This window comes from Podarcis vaucheri (assembly GCF_965113315.1).
Source record: "Podarcis vaucheri genome assembly, chromosome: 14".
NCBI classification, from domain to species: domain Eukaryota; kingdom Metazoa; phylum Chordata; class Lepidosauria; order Squamata; family Lacertidae; genus Podarcis; species Podarcis vaucheri.
Window position 1 is genome coordinate 40,330,961 of NC_138752.1, and position 15,029 is coordinate 40,345,989.

The following is a 15,029-nucleotide window of genomic DNA, read 5'->3' on the forward strand; positions in this document are numbered from 1 at the left end:
TACAGGTATTAGGATAAACTATAGATCTCTAGGTGCTTTGGACAAAGCCATATGCTTTAAGGGTGTGGTGGTGTGGATGTGATGAGAAAGGTCCTCTGAGCAGGTGCTTCCATCGACTCCCCCAAGTTGCCCATCTGTTCCAAGCCTTCATTTTCACCCCTTGGGGATCCCTCAAACTTATCTGAGAGCAAGCCCTGCTGAACTCAATGGGACTAGCATCTGATGAGATATGTACAGGTGTGTTGCAACAAGAACTGTTTGCTGTTCTTTGCTGCATCTTAAGAACTAATTATGACAAAAGCTTCTGTGGTTCAGAGGCTACTCATTTTTCCACATGAAGGTGTATTCAGTCCGTCATGTGAGCCTTCTCTTGAAGCCTAAAGCAGTAAGAGCCAAGCATATGTTTATATTGTATTACAAGATATATTACAATATTTATTTCATTTACGAATGGTTTCCTGTGAGGCAAATTGGAAGTTGACCTGCAGTTAGTTTCAAAAGAAGCGTACACACCATACATTTAAAGCATACCCCTCACACCCCAAGAGCTACGATTCCTAGCACCCTTAACAAACTACAGTTCCCAGGGTGTGTCTTGTACAAACTTCATAATGCAGTGTCTTATATGGCGGTCATGCAATGTCTTAAATGGACATCTAAAATGAAGGCAATCTTCTCTTTTTTAATTAATGGTTTTATTTGGCTTAATGTTTCTCTTACTGGTTTTGTTGTTTGTTACATTGTATTTATAAATTGCTTTAAGTTCACTGTTGAAATATTCCAGAGCAACCGTTGTTGATAAGTTGTTGGCTATCACTGCCATCTGTCACAAAAAAACCCTAAAACCCTGGTAAATAAAGACAACCTCGTGGTATGATTTTCCTAATAATTGGTTTATTGTTATTATTATTATTCAATCAAAATAGTTCAGTCTATTTAACTTACAAGATCTAAGGTGATACGGCAGCCAAGACATTTCATTCAGTGATTTCTAACATGCCATTACTCAGTCTGCACAGGCAGTTTAAAAGTATTCTAAGGAATGGATTTAGCACATGGCAATATCAAGTTCATGTCGATGATTGCTGGATTTGGGGATTGAAAGCAAGAGCAAAGATGAGGCATTTCGCTGAAAGGTGTTGAATACACCTACCAGCCATGTGTCAAAGGGAAATTTCAGGAATTGTTCTGCATTTATTCTGAGGATCCTAAATTCGGAGCTGCTAGAATTCAGAGCCTGGATTTCCCCGTTTGCAGCCTGAGCAAGACACCCTTCTACAATGAGATTCTTCATTTGTTAACATATCTTCACATTTCCATTTATTATAAATTCTACTGTGCTTGATGCTTTCCATGCTGGATGTTCTTTATGGTAAAGGCACATCAAACTTGTTTTGGGCACAGAAAGGCACATTTTCACCTTCTTCAGAACAAAGTGGAATCAGAAACTATCTGAAAGTTAGACAGGTCTAACTATTCCCCGAGTTTCTTCACTAAAGCCATGTAGTAGCTGGGCCTCCAAACAGATAAAGTACATCAAGAGCCAGTGTGTGGTCAGTCCTCCATTAGAGAGTCGGCCTGGAGACCTGAGTGCGAGTCTCTGCCTCTGCCATGAGCTCATTGTACGGTCTTAGGCAAGCTGCTGTTTGTCAGCCTCAGGTCTGCAAAATTGAAATAAAAAAGGTTGATGGGGAGGTCAACTGTAGAAAAGCATAATCAAAATAATAAAATACAAGCACATCAGATCAACCCTAGACCCTAGACCCAAACATTCTGGCAGTTTTGGTTATAAACTGTTGTTTGCCACCCCGATAACTGAGGTTCCAGGCGCTTATCCAGCGCTCAGCCTCCTTGGAATGAAGGACAGGGTGGTGTCTCTTAGCTATATGGTTTATTTATACATATATGCAACCTGAGCCTATGACGGAGGAGCTCACGGCATTAACGTCCCAAGGAGGTCTTGATTCTTCTACAGCCACAGCCTTGGATTCAAACAGATATCAAGCATGTCTCTCCCTCACTAGCTAAAGCCTGCCACCTGCTTCTAGCTGTCACACACAACTCTCACAAGGTTTTGGTTCCTTCTAACTACTAGACAGGTGAGGGAGGGGCCCCCACCCATTTGTCCTGTGGCACAGAGTCACTTCCCCTGTTACCCTAAGGACCCATACTTAGGTCATTATTAAAGAAAGCTGGCCTGGCTATTCAAGCAGTTGAATCCTTGGTGGGAGCAAGTTACACAGTTTCCTATATGCACCGCTTGAAGATGCACTTTTGTTTAATCTGTCCAGAATCTTCCAAAATTCCCCATCATCGGATTTCCACAAGTTCTTATGTTATGAGAGAGGGAGTAAACCTTTCTTTATCCAATTTCTCCTCACAACACATTATTTTATAAACCTCTATTAAGTCACTTTTTCTCTAAATCAAAAAGTCCCTTTCCTCATAGAGGAGTTGAGTGGAAGCCATAATTGACATGCTATCCTTAGATTATTTGAAGACAGCCAGACCAACCCCCCTCCAAAACACATACAACAACAACAACCTACTTACCACATTGAATCGGCATCTGCAAGGGAACAAAATTTCTGCTGCACAAGTTCACAAATGCCGCAGCCAAGGTGCAAGCCGCTTTTACACTCTGCAGTTCACACATGCCAGTTTTGCACAGGACATAGAATGGTTCTGGGTCCACCTTTTAAAGAAAGAGGTGGTAAGTCCCATGGGAAGAAATCTGGAACCGTCTGTTTTGGTCTAAGATTGCTTCTGTCATCACGAACAGAGACAGCAATAGGGAAGCTTCCATTATTGCCCATGTAGTCCAGTATAGCCAGCTCTGACTGGCAGTGGCTCTCCAGGGTCTCAAGCAAGGGTTCCCCCCGCCATTACCTATAAAACCAGAGCTGCCAGAATCTTGAACTTGGCTTGGTGACACAGGGGCAGCTGGCGCAGACCTCAGGTAGGCTGGAATTATGGTGTGCAAACAGCAGCAAACTCGTATCTTGTGTTCTGTTTTGACAAAAAAAAAAAAAAAAAAAAAGGTACTCACTACTCTGAAGCAGTTCCTGAAGAGGGAATCAGGATCCAGGAAGAAAGCTTTGCAGATCTCGGGGCTAGATGAATTGAGACATGGCTTGAGGGTCCTCTTCATCTGGCTGCACTGGTCGCTCACCTGGGTGGTGAAAATCAAATGCATTTTACTTACTTACCGTATTTTTTGCACCATAACACTCACTTTTTTCCTCCTAAAAAGTAAGGGAAAATGTCTGTGCGTGTTATGGAGGGAATGCCTACGGGTGGCATGCCTACGGATTTTCCTCCTCTAAAAACTACGTGCGTGTTATGGTCGGGTGCGTGTTATAGAGCGAAAAATACGGTACTTTTTTATAATAATCATAAATAAATGAGAATAAAAATGTGTGCCCCACCACCGAGACCATTTCATTGTAACTATCCAACCTCCCAAAATTTCATCACCTCTTGCAATGGGTTGACCCCTTTCCGTTTTAACAGTACTTATTCTACAAACACCTTCCGTATCTCCTCAAAATCATTTCCCCTGCATATTCCCTGTCACACTTTAATGGCACATGCTAACTTATCATTAATAACTATATCCCACACCTATTTATACCATTCTTCTATTTTACATTCTGCTTGCCCCTTCAACTTCCTGGCTATCATAATTCGTGCAGCTGTCAATAAATTTGTGAGCAAGTCCTTCATAGCCTGTGAACCTTCCATCTCATTATATCTTTATTTATAAGACTATTTTGAAACAGCCAGTAGCCGACTCATTTAAAAAAGTGTTTTATTTGTATGCAGCTTTTCCACACCCACCCATGCATGACTTAACGGGTGCTCCAAATGTGGGTTCGTGGTTTAGCCCTCCTAGACAAAGCACAAACAGTAAACCGTACAGTATACCTTGGTTGCAAGCTTGAGATTAGCTGGCAGAGAGCTAACCACAAGCCTAAGTTTGTACAGCCAAATCATTGCTCAGTACTGTCTATGTTATGTACTGAAGTTCTCACCTTGGGCCAGTAGGGGGATACTGTAGATAGTTATGCAAATGAAGGATCGAAAGTGACGTTCAGTGATTGGATAGTTTTAGAAAATGGCAACAGTTACATTGTTCTGGAGCTCTATATAAGCAGGCTGACTAAGCTCCTCAGTTAGTTCTGTTCCAGCTTACAAATAAAGAGCTGCTTTGGAAGAATCGCTGTGTCGTCTGATATGTTCACCCACAACTTAACAGTCTACATTGACTGGCAGTGGTTCTCCGGGATTTCAGCGATGGAATTTCTCTCCCAACCCTACCTGGAGATGCCGGGAATTGAACCTACGACCTTCTGCGTGCCAAGCAGTTGCTCTACCATGGAGCTGCGGCCCTCCCCACAACACTCAGTGGCTCCTCTGCAATGTAAATGCGCCGCTGGCATACCTGCCATGCATGCACGAGCTCCTGCACGCTGCCAGCATAGGAATGGTCTGGAAGCATCCATTCATTGCCCGCTTCATTGTCATTGGTACCAAAAAGACCGGCAGACACGCCTAAAAATGCAAGAGAAAGCAAGTCTTACCACCTTAAAGGGCAGGACTGTGGGATGTTTCCTGCTGCTTAAGGACTAATTATTTGGGGAAATTCCAAGAGATGACCTTGTAGCATCTCTTCATCCGCAGCCCCCATTTTAAAGTAGTGCTGTAAACATTACTTGTTCAACTAAGCTAGGGTTGCCATATTCAAAAAGTGGGGGGAAAGTTGTCGAGCTTCTTTTGCAAAATCTCAAAATGATGATAAAGAAGTTTTGAGCTATTTTTAAGGAAATTCGCCCAAATCTACATGTCTGACATGGAGATGGGTTGTCATACATTCGGATTTCCCCAGACATTTCAGCAATTTCTGCCTGGGCACTGTTTATGAAGGCTGAATCCTGGCATTGTCCGGAAAATTCTCAGCATATGGCAGCCCTAAATTAAGTTTGGTGGGAGATATATTACATTAGTCACATAATTTCGCCATAGTGGAAAGCAAGACGAATATCAGGTTTTGGCAGAAGACAAACTGCAGCAGAACAGAATCCGATCTGCATGTGACATATACAGGGTGGAACGGGAAGCGATGGCTTCTTACGTTGCTATCCACCACACATAGCTCAAAACGCAGAGTACAAACCATGATGCCATCCATCCAAAGTAAGGGTACAGATGTCATAGCGAAGATCACATGAAAACAAAGCCCCATCGGTCATGGACACTTCTACAAGATCAGAATATCTTTGGTTTGCAAGGCCATTTTCTTCAGGAGGGATGTCAAAATGCTGGCAGTTCTCCTCTGACAGGGAATAGTTGTACTTCTTGTAGATCTATTTAAAAGCAGCAAGGGGTTACAATGAGACTGGGTTTTCAGAATGCAAAGAAGTTTGCAATAGGTTGGTGAGGTGGCCTTGGGTTATTATAGAAATTCTGCATCTTCCCACCTAAATTGCACCCACAAGAGGCCTTTGGGGCACAGCTGGGGTTGGGGAAATCTCAGATCTGGAGGGCAAATGCAGCCCTTTCTCTGGTCCTTGGGGCTCACTCCAGGGCACATACATTTGCAAGCCCCACCCCTTAGCAGCCCCACATCCATTTCTTCCCCACTCTCATCTGTATGTAAACTTAACACTGGCCAGACTCCAGAACAATTTCCTCTGGTTTATAGATTTAGTCAGCCCACATTTCCTATCAATAAGAACCTCCTCAATATAAATACAAAATTAAGACCTGGAAAGCATAAATACCAAACTCATTGCACCCCAAAGTTAGGACACAGATGTAAAAATGGAGAAGACATGTAGTTACCTTCTGTTCTGGGTAGATAATAACAGTGGTACCATTCATGGTGATGTGCAGTGACCGTCTGCCACTGCTGGTCAGATTTAATATTACAGTAAATGCATCATGAACAAAATCCTTGGCCAGGAGGACACTGCATTTGGAGGTCAAACTGTATATTTTCCCGTCGAATGTCCTCAGGTGCTTATTCCCCATCAACAAGGCATGATCTGGGAGGATGTGAAAAGTAGGGTCACTAAACCACCCACGACCTGTGTTGGAACTGCTAGGCTTGCCATATTTCAAAAAGCAAAATTCCTAGCACCCCCAAAGTTGTTGAACTTTTTTAGGAAACAAAGAAAGAGGACACATAATGTGACAAATAAAAAATTCAAGAGCCAATTCTTCTTCTTCTTCCTCTAGCAGGGAAAGAAAGGGAGATTCCTTGTTGAGGTTTTTCCACCCTGCTTTGGGAGGGTGGGACTGAGGAGGTAAGTTCCTTTGGACCTGCTCCTGAGCAAGTAGCAACAGATGCCCTGAAATATACTCAGAGTCGAGTGTGGATTTCATGCTCGTTATTCAGCTCATAGTAGCAAGGAAATGAAAGTTCCCCCAAAATATCTGCTTTAAATACATTATTTACACAATGGGCCACATGTGATTGGCTGATTCCGGGATTCTCCTGTAGGCCAATCAGGTTGCGGATTCACTTCCACCTGGAGCTGGATTGGGTGGCTCCTGCGGACCAATCAGACTGCTGCATTTTTCTAGGACCAATCAGACTGCTGCATTCTGAATCCTATTGTACTAGGACCAATCAGACTGCTGCATTTTGGATCCTATTCAACTCAGTACATAACATGCCATGTTCCCTTTTAGCCAGGCTTCTCGCCTCCTGCTCTGTGTCCTAGAAAGGGGAGCAATTGTCCTCCTCGAGGCAGCAGCTGAGGCAGCTTCAAGAAGGGAATGCAGCAGCTCTTGAGGGGGGAGGAAGGTGGGGGCAGGATAACAGAGTCATCTTTATTTTCCTCTCTGGATGGCTGGCGGGTGCTTGGGGGTGCTCTCGCCCTCTTTCCACTGTCCTTCGCACTCCCCTCCTCCTCCTCAGTTGGGGCTGCTGCACGTGAGGAGGGGGTGTGCTTTGGGTCTCCCATGTAAGGGGGGACATTCCTGCTGCTGCTCAGAGGAAAATATGTACGGGAAATTCTGGAAAGCTCTTAGAATTCAAAAAATTTCCCTGGAAACAAGAAGAATTACTGATGAAAGAAGAGTGGCAAATGAAGTTAATGGACTACGCAGAATTAGATAAATTAACAGGAAGGATTCAAAACCTGTGGGATCAGAGATTCTTAGAAGACTGGAGTAAATTTTTTGAACTATCTAAAAAGCAACTGTAATAAACAGATTACGCAAGTAGGACTGCAAGAAGTTCTGTAAGGAATATTATGTGAAATATTGCAATGAAGATTATGAAGAGAATTATTACCGTAGTTAATGATAATTAAAAGTAATAGAGAAATTAAGAAATGCAGAATAAGTGATAAAGTATGGAAAATCTTCAGAGCTTGTTGATGGAAATCTAAAATATTGTAAAAGATAAGAATTTATGTTAAATGATTGTTGGAAATGATATGTTAAAAAATCAATAAAAATGTATTTTTAAAAAATATCCCAGGACGCCATTTTAGGCATCCGATTTCCTGGCATGTCCAGAATTTTCCGGATATATGGCAAGCCTAGGAATAGAAATCCCTAAACTATGGAGCAGGCCCAGCTGAACATAGGAAGCTGCTTTCAACTGAGCCAGACCCTCAAATCCAGCTAGTTCTGTACTGTTCCACAGGTGGTGGTTTGCCAGGATTGTAGACAGGAGTCCCTTGTAGCCCTCTCTGGAGATGCCAGGGACCTTCTCCATACAAGGCATGTTGAAATGGCTAAGCCAGAGATGCTTTCTATCCAGTAACACAAACCAACCGACAAACCAACCAAACCCCATTCCAGGACAGCAAGCACAAGGGTACATTATGCAATTACCAGGCAGTGGGACCTAACCTCAAACATTGGCCTGGACATCTGCACTGAGGTCACTTCCAGCATTTTGCAAGAAGTGTTCAAGTGCATAGCGGAAATTTACGTTTGCACAATTAAAGTGGAAGCTGTGAAGGAAACTGCAGAGATGCAGGGAACATGTGGGGTGGTTGTTGTAACAGCTCCTGTGCATTCCTTTCTGTCTTATACCCCATGAGATAAGAGGAAGTGTATGGAAATTAGGGGTTTTAGAAGACTTACGCTCAAACGGGCTCTCCATAATTCTTTGCTTGAATCGGTAATATTCCGCAGCTGGGTTGATGCTGTACAGCCTTCGGAAAGGCTTCATAAGTTTCTCTTCGATGAGGTAGTTTGTGATGTTTGCCAGGTCCAGCGTGGGTTCTCCTTTAGGCTTCACTGGCAATCTCACTTCCACAGAGCAGTTTCTGAAAGGCACCGTATGAACTTCAGGAGAGCCCAGTAGGTCTGGCCAAAGGCCCATTCTGGTCCCACAACCCAGATGCCTATTGGGAAGCCTGCGAGTGGGACCTGAGCCCCCCAGCACTCTCCCCATTTGCAATTCCTAGCATACAGTGGAGGCAGAACGTAGGCATTGTGGCTCATAGCCACTGATAGACTGATCCTCCATGAATTTATCTAGTTATCTTTTGATGCCATCCAAGAAGAGAGCCATCACTGCCCGATTAACTGTGAGGCTCAGTGGACAGTTCTACACCATTTTGTGAAGAGGGAGACCGAACTGCACTGTTTGCTTGTCATCTACTCTGCTGGGGTCTTCCCAGCTGGGAAGGCAACCCAGTTAATAGCCCAAATGGGCAACGTCAGAGTCCAGTCAAGATGCAGCCAGCCATGCCATGTGGCAAATGTAACTGTTTGAAAAACCAAAGTATGGGTGCATGGGCACACACATATATATAAAACACTGCATTTTGTAAGAACTCACCCAAGTGCAATCATTCCACAGTGTTACCTGGCTGAAAAACTGTAGAGGCTTGATAAAGGTTTCTGAAGCTTGCTCACTGCTCTGGAAAATTTGGCTTCTGCCCAGCTTAGCATCTGTTGCGTTGCCTGTTTCGCAGGGTGGGTAAAAAGAACACAAACCCAAGGAATTAACATTGATAAATTTAAACTGGATTTTTTTAAATTATAAAAAGCAATGGCAGAGAGTGTGTATCATTAAAAAGAAATCTGCTTGTTGAAGTGAAGTCTGAGGACGTGACAATCTTGCTGACACCTCACCGCCTTGCCATGGCAAGATGAGAGCCAAGTTCTGGGACACAAATTTTGAGAAAGCGATGCGGACACCTGTCATGAAATGGAAAACTTCATGAGGCGTACCACAACACAAAATGGCGGTCATGAGGGCCTGGCACAACACAAAATGGTTGCCACGTATAAAAGAGGCCTTCCAAATTGACAATTCTGTGATTGTATATGAAGCAAACTCCTGTTGGAAGCAGGTACTAGGCCACTGGGGCTCCTGTGTTGAGCAGGAAGGACACAAATAATTTTTAAATACCAACCATATCCAAGGCAGTTTTCAGCATTCTCAGGGAAACCTGGATTGGCTCCATCAGCCACACATCCTTCACCAGCGTGGGCACAAAAGCCTGGAGTTTCTTCAGATACTCCTCCGTCCTCTGTTGCCACACCTCGTCCAAAGGTTTCAACGTCACGTCATAATAGGCATCCTTCAGTGTTGTCAATGGCTCTTTTTAAAAGAAAACAGGGCGGGGAAGAGAGTGTGACGGGGAGTGGGGAAAGGGTTGTATCGATCACTGCTCCTACTCAGAGTAGACCTACTGAAATTAACATACATGACTTGTGGATGGGCAAATTTGCCAATTTCAGTTTCTCGTTTTCCCCACCCTGAAATTCAGTTCTTCAAATTTCTGCGTCACTTTTTAAAATTTTATTATTTAAAATGTCCTTGTGAAAATGCATCAGCCATTTCTTGAAAATTTCTTCTAATAATACACATTTTTGTACAGGCAAAAATATCCAAGGAAGGTGCAACGCAAAGCCAGTGAAGGCTACATCATCTGGGAAGAAGGGAGGTAGTAGGGGAGGGGGCGTGGTCTGGTGAGAGTCCCAAGGGCCAGATAGAAAGGCTTGGAGGGCCACATACCTCCCCACCCCCTGAACCTGAGAGTCCCCATCTTTGGCTAGGCCCTTAATTTTTTTTTTTTTTTTATCACTCCACCCTGCCCTGCTTACTTTGCATCTCCATCTGCATTTGTTGGATGATGACTTGAAGTTTGCTCAGGTAAAGTGGGAGGCTGTTCTGTAGTACTTGCTTGACTCCACTCTGTTTCCACAACTGGACGACTCCTCTCATTTTGTTTTGGAGGATTCCTGCTACTTCCTGGGAGGTTTTTAAAAGCCACCCAACAGCATCATAGAGAAAGTCAACGTGTTGCACCTGCAGGGTTTGCACCAAACCAAGAAGTGTACTAATTGGCTGCAGTTTTTTTTACAAGTACACAATGAAGAAAGGAGACACAGTTGTACTGTTATTGTTTCATATAGCAGGGATGGTGAATCTGTAACCCTCCAGATGTTGTTGGGCTAACCCTCATCATTTGCCATAGTTGCTGCCAACATCTTACCGATTTCCTGAAATCCTGGAGGCATCCTTCCAGGTTCTTGATCTTTGCCACCAGCCTGTGCTGAAGATCGGACGCGATCTTACTCAGTTTTGACTGCAAGAATCAGAAAGAAGACGACTTTGATGTGTGGTTTTGAAAAGATTACTAAGGTGAACACGAGGCCTAGCTCTCACTGTCTGGGATCTCTAAGGCACTATTTCAACAAATTAACATTTAAAACAGTATCATGCCACTTTTAAACAGTCATGGCTTTTCACAAAGACTCCTGGGAAGTGTAATTTGGTAAAGGTGATAAAGGTTGTTAGGAGTCCCCTATTCCCCCTCAGAAAGCTACAGTTCTCAGAATAGTTTAGTAGTTAATCGCTCTTTCTAGGGCACTCTGGGGACTGTAGCTCTGTGATGGGAAATGAGGATTGCCTAACCATTCTCAACAATCAAACTACATTTTCCACTGTCTAGAGTCCAGCTGTGGATCATGTTTACTTCATGTTTACCCATGATCTGACACCACAGAACTGGGATCCTGTCACTCCACCCCACCCCTCCACTCAGTGGTCTCAAAATCTCCCTTCCAGGCACATGACTAGGTGCTTACCTGCCTCAGCAAAAACAATCATTCTCCATCTAGCCACCAAGAAACAAAACCCCAAACCACTAGAAGTACTGTACTTTTCTGTGTAGAAGACGATGATTTTCTCTTTGACTGTTTTTCGGCAATTGCCCCTAAAAGAATCCTAAAAATGGCTTGACAACCCTGGGAAATCCTTCGCAAAAAAATAGCTTGGCAACTCTGGGCAATCTCCCCCCCATTTCCCTAAATTGGAGTCCCCCCAAAATAGGGGTCGTCTTATACATGGGGGCGTGTTATACACGGAAAAGTACGGTAAATCTCCTGGCTCAAACAGCAGCAGGTGGGGGTCTTTGACCCTAGCACAGCCCCACCCCCAAATGTGAGACCCCTTTGGTGTCTCTCACTTTAGGGGTACCATCACCAGGGTCACTGCTGGCCACATCTGGCGCAGCAATGTGTCCACCCTCACCAAGAAATCTTGGTCGCCGAGGCCAACTGATATCAAGCAACAGGATGGAGGTGTTTATGCCAGAAATGGTCTTTCCCCACCACAAAACTAGAACATAACTGCCCTGATCCCATCTTGAGCAAGAATAATAACAAGCGCAGAACAAAATGGGGATCTGGAGGTTCCCATTGTTTTTGAAAACACTACACCTCTGTTTTAGCGACTGGGCCTCCACAGCCATGGGCCTTGAAGCTCAAGCTCTTGTTGGAGGCTTCAAGGGCCAAGTGCCCCACGTCCTCTCGTCTCTCTCTGTTAATGACAAGGTAGGCATTGAAAGCGGCGTGTTGTTGGCCATCTGTGCAAGCCTCAAGCTCCAGCCCATCCTCAGCATCCGCTGCAAGAACCAAGAGAAGAACAAACTTTTAAGCCTCCTGCGGTCACGGTGGAAAAAGAGAAATGTGAAATCAAGGAAAGGAAGGAACCGGCCATTGCAAAACGGTAGAAATCATCACAGAACTGTAGAGTTGCAGACAAACTCGAGAGGTTTGGAGGATGGCAACACGAGAATGGGGCCTTTTCTGCATTGGCTCCCCGTCTGTGGAATGCTCTCCCCAGGAAAGTTCACCTGGCACCTTCATTATACACCTTTAGGTGCCAGGTGAAAATGGTTCCTTTTCAACCAGGCCTTTGGTTGATATGATTTACATCCTATGCCCTTAAAAAAATTTTTTTTGGGGGTGGGAGGTGGCTATTGGGTTGTTTTTATTTTTATTAGGTATTTTGTGGTTTTATATCTTGAGACCCCCAGGTATAGGGCGGTATATTAAATAAAATAAAATAAAATTAAAACTTCCAAAATATAAACAAAAAAGGAGGCTGCCAAATCACCATCACTGCTACTCTGGGTTACAGGTGGCCATGAGTCCTACGTTACACAGGACAGTCCTCTATTTGAAGACTTGACCTTGACCTGTCCTTGCCCCCACATAACCATAAGAAGGAAGAGTTGCCCACCAAGAGCTGTGTTTTATTTGTATACCACCTGGATCAAATTGAGAAACAGACACACAACATATGAAATTGTTTCTTTAAAATCCCTAAACTCCTTTTTGTCCCTTCCCAGCTCCTGCAAGGGGAGTTAAATCAGAGAGACAGAAAGAGTTGGACCCAAGGTCACCCAGCTCCACGAGGATTTGATCTCCAGCTCTCCCACTGCTACTCAGATAGATGCAAGGGCTTTGGGAATCTCTTCCAGCCTCAGGGCCGCATTGACTAATGTGCAAGCTCGGGGGGGGGGGAGCATTTCAGTGGTGGGTGGGACCAGAGGCAATAGCAGGTGGACCAGCAGGTGTAGCCTGCTGTAAAAAAGTGAAAGTCACATTTTGGCAGACTTTTCTACAGAGAGGTCTTCTATCCACAAAAGGAAGAGGCATTATTTTTATTATCAGGACATATTCCAGGCAGGCAAGAAGCGCTCTGGGAGGGCATGGGGGAGGGCCAGTGAAGGGTGAGGACCAGGGATACCATCTCTAGGGGGCCCATGGGGCCCGAGCACCCACAAAAAATTGTTGTGGGTGCTCAGCAACCACACCACAGCCCCCCATCACGTCACATGTGCTGGGCACCCATAACCTGGGACCCAAGTTGGCGCCCCTGATGGGGACTGAGGAGAGCTCTGAGGGCCACACAGAGAGCTATGGTGGGCCACATTCGAGCCTGAGGCTCCCCTCCTCTAGCCACTGTTGGGATTTCAGTTCCCACCAGCTGCGAGTAAGCAGCTAAATTGTTGACATCATGTGATGTCCCTGAGTGTGAGACAGGAAGTCTCTGCTAGTTCTCAGTGTAACCAGGCGGAGTTACTGAGTCTTGTTCTTCCGCTTCTGGGTAGAAGCAGAGTCGAGTCAGAGACTCTTGTGCTGTACTGCTCAGAGAGCAGATATGTTTTGTACAGTCTTAATAAAGTAGCAGTAGACTACGGACTGTCTCTTTCTTCTGTGATGCGTTGCCAGGAGAAAGTGAGTGTGCTCCTCTCAGAAGGGAGAAGTCTCTGGACTGATGGAGGATTCCAGCCAGAGAGTGACCACCAGAGAGAAGCCCCGGCGTCTCAGGAAGCTTGGCATCTTTCCCGCGCAGGCGTTTTCCCAACAACCACAACGGCACACTGGCCATCACTTTGAGGGAGCACCACGGAACAGCAAATTTACCTTTCAGGTATCCCATGTAACATTGAAGGCATCCTTTTCCTTTGGAAGCTGCTAATTTCACTGCCTCTTTTGGGTCAATCTTTGCCTCCACCAGGACTTGACTTTGACCAGCTGAGGAAGCCACACTTCCCACCACACCCAACCAAACAGCATCAGGTGCTTTGAGCTGTGGAAAGAAAGGAAAAACATTTTCAGCAACTGGTTTTCAGAAGCATTACCATCTCTACCTTAGGGACAGAACATAGCCATTGTGACTAGTAGCCATCAATAACTTTCTCCTCCATAAATTTGTCCATTGGTCTTCTAAAGACATCCCACTTGGCGGCCGTCCCTGTGGGAGTGAGTTCCATAGTTTAACAATTTGCTGCGTGAAGGATGACTTAGTTTCCTCTGTCCTGAATCTTTCAGCGTTCATCTTTGGACATCCATGCGTTCTAGCATCCTGAGAGAGGGAGGCATTTTTTTGTATCCTCTGCCCACATTCCTCATGTCACACATAATTTTATACTATTCTGTTGTGTCACCTCTTCCTCTCCTTTTCTATAAACAAAAGAGTCCCAAATGCCACAACCATAAGCCAGTGTGGTGTAGTGGTTAAGAGCGGTAGTCTCGTAATCTGGTGAAACGGGTTCGCATCTCTGCTCCTCCACATGCAGCTGCTGGGTGACCTTGGGCCAGTCACACTTCTCTGAAGTCTCTCAGCCCCACTCACCTCACAGAGTGTTTGTTGTGGGGGAGGAAGGGAAAGGAGAATGTTAGCCGCTTTGAGACTCCTTCAGGTAGTGATAAAGCAGGATATCAAATCCAAACTCCTTTTCTTCTTCTTTCCTCATACTAAATGGTGATTTTGAGTGGCATGGCGAGAAGGCCCTAGGCCCTAATTGAATTCTGCTCACACCCACCCAGGGCCGTCTTTAGCAGATGCGGCGCTGGGGTGCAAATATCCACCCAGCGCCCCCAAATTACAATGGATAGCGGGGGGGGGAGCTGCACACAGACAGCCATGGAGGGGGCGCAACTCTCCCCCATGCCGCTGCAGGAGAGCAATCCCCCACAGAGGCTTGGGAGGGAAGCTGCGTGCCATATGGCTGGCGGGGCACAGCTGGCAGGAGTGCCGGGAAAGGGGAGGCCACAGGCAAAGCTGCACAGCTCCTCCACTCGCTGGGGCACCCCTGAGAGGCCGGCACCCTGGCGCAACGCACCACTAAGCCCTATGGGAAAGACGGCTCTGCACCCACCCAGCTACTAGTAATTTTAAAGCTCCCCCCGCCAGCCCACTCTTCAAATTATCTGTTGTTGTTGTTGTTTAGTCGTTTAGTTGTGTCCGACTC

At 45.2% G+C, this 15,029-nt stretch overlaps 1 protein-coding gene across 2 annotated transcripts in view; it reads right to left on the reverse strand.

The window, feature by feature from the left end:
• Positions 1–874: 874 nt before the first annotated feature.
• Positions 875–15,029, reverse strand: part of LOC309519234 (uncharacterized protein) — an 80,332-nt gene continuing 66,177 nt past the window's right edge. For both annotated transcript variants that reach the window (XM_082200007.1, XM_082200008.1), the window contains 13 exons: positions 13,699–13,864; positions 11,704–11,888; positions 10,476–10,568; positions 10,084–10,288; positions 9,390–9,577; positions 8,837–8,934; positions 8,107–8,291; positions 5,845–6,047; positions 5,177–5,366; positions 4,445–4,554; positions 3,050–3,172; positions 2,554–2,695; positions 875–1,661 (listed from right to left, as the gene is read on the reverse strand). In XM_082200007.1, the coding sequence (XP_082056133.1) occupies positions 1,618–1,661; positions 2,554–2,695; positions 3,050–3,172; positions 4,445–4,554; positions 5,177–5,366; positions 5,845–6,047; positions 8,107–8,291; positions 8,837–8,934; positions 9,390–9,577; positions 10,084–10,288; positions 10,476–10,568; positions 11,704–11,888; positions 13,699–13,864 (1,932 nt within the window). In that variant the 3' untranslated portion in view covers positions 875–1,617. The remainder of the gene's footprint in view (positions 1,662–2,553; positions 2,696–3,049; positions 3,173–4,444; positions 4,555–5,176; positions 5,367–5,844; positions 6,048–8,106; positions 8,292–8,836; positions 8,935–9,389; positions 9,578–10,083; positions 10,289–10,475; positions 10,569–11,703; positions 11,889–13,698; positions 13,865–15,029) is intronic.